Raw genomic sequence first — 1,813 nt, forward strand, 5'->3', positions numbered from 1 at the left:
CAGGGCAAGATATGACAAAATAATAATTTATAAATTATCAAGGGCTCATGAGGGAGTGGGACGGACAACAGAAAAGTGGGTGAAGGGAGATGTCAGACAGGGCAAGATATGACAAAATAATAATTTATAAATTATCAAGGGTTCATCGGGGGGCGGGGGGGGATGAGGACCTGATGCCAGGGGCTTAGGTGGAGAGCAAATGGTTTGAGAATGAAGGCAATGAATGTACAAATGTGCTTTACACAATTGATATATGTAAGGATTGTGATAAAGAGTTGTATGAGGCCCTAATAAAATGATTCAAAAAAAGAAAGAAAAGTTCCAACCCACACACTATTAAAAAAAACAACCCAATCTGTAATTATACATTGTGAAAGATTTATTTCTAATTAAAAATCAATGAAAAAAATAAAAACAGAAAGAAAAAAACTAAAAGAAAGTTTACGTTCTCCCCATTGCATATTACCTGACAAAAATGTCATTTACTCTTTGATAACAATCTTGCCTTACTAATTAAAGCAGAATATGCTATCCATAAGGGAATTTTTCAAAAGTCATGAAAATATTTCATTATTCTTTAATTCCACATTTTCCCATAAACTTTTTGAAGCTATATTACCTCTTCTGGGTGTTTCTTCCCCACTTGGAAGTCCATTTGGAACAGGGTCCTGATCTGCTCCCATTCTCTGATCTTGCTCCTGCTGCAACTGTCTTATCATTCCATCCAGAATACTAGACTCTGGGCTTCGTTCACCATTATCATTGGTTTGGAGGCTTATGACTTGTTCAATTACCTCACCATCACCTACAAATATAAGGAGTATGTATCTATAATATGTAAGCACAGTACACTAAGATTCCAACAGACAATGCTTATAATTAAAGATGCATTACTAATTCTCAGAATTTCTGCTTTAAATAAATAATTGATTAAAAACATCCTAAACCTCATAATTAATTAAAATGTTTGAGGAACAATTCAAGCAAATGATATACTTCCTTTGAAAGTTTGTTGTTACTGGTCACCAAGTGGATTCATTCATAGAGCCCATGTAGACTAAGTAGAATGAAAATTCTACTTCAGCACCTGAAATCCCTGAAAATTGAGTATACGAAAACAAGCTTTTTATGAAACCTTTCTAATGCCATTTCAGATGTTTGTGATAAGATACATTTTAAACATCTTTCTGTCTGTGGATTACTGTGATGCCATATAGCAATTTCAAAAACAAGTATGATCACTCAAGGAGAAAAGGTTTCAGTAGATTATAAACTACGAACAGAAGTCAGCTGAGAAGTAAGCTGCAGAAAAGTATATGAATAACAGCAAAACAGTCAGATACAGAGCCAGAACGTGAGTCCTTCAAACTCTGACTAGAGAAGAGCTGCCACCTCAATGTAACGTCAGTCATAATGACAAGATCAGAGTAGCTTTCAGACCTTCATTTGGTGATGAAACATGACTCGGAATGAGGAAAAAACAGCTGTAAGCACCTATTTAATCATCAGAACATAAAATGTTGGAGGTATGAAAATTGGAAATCCTCAAAATTGAAAAATTCACTGACAAAAGAGGGGAAAAAAACCCAAAGGGACATTAAAAAGAACAAAATGGATGTCAGAAAGGGACTCTGAAACATGCTACTGAACATAAGAGTAGCTAAAGCAACTAGAAAAAATGATGAAATAAAACAGCTAGACAACATGCCGGCACGGAGTAGGGAATCAGTGGAGAGGTTTGGGAGCTGGTCCCAGCCCCAAATACTAAGTGGATGCCTGTCCCTCCCCCGAGAAGAATTTATTTCAAAGGATG

The 1,813-nt window shown here is 35.9% G+C and overlaps 1 protein-coding gene across 2 annotated transcripts in view; it reads right to left on the bottom strand.

Annotated features, from left to right (window-relative positions):
* The window catches only part of BRWD1 (bromodomain and WD repeat domain containing 1), a 152,913-nt gene that overhangs the window by 88,413 nt on the left and 62,687 nt on the right, over positions 1–1,813 (bottom strand). For both annotated transcript variants that reach the window (XM_045284556.1, XM_030888683.2), the window contains exon 18: positions 620–805. In XM_045284556.1, the coding sequence (XP_045140491.1) occupies positions 620–805 (186 nt within the window). The remainder of the gene's footprint in view (positions 1–619; positions 806–1,813) is intronic.

This window comes from Echinops telfairi, unplaced genomic scaffold (genome assembly GCF_000313985.2).
Source record: "Echinops telfairi isolate 266 unplaced genomic scaffold, ASM31398v2 ScPeMD7_7469;HRSCAF=8507_0, whole genome shotgun sequence".
In the NCBI taxonomy this organism is placed as follows: domain Eukaryota; kingdom Metazoa; phylum Chordata; class Mammalia; order Afrosoricida; family Tenrecidae; genus Echinops; species Echinops telfairi.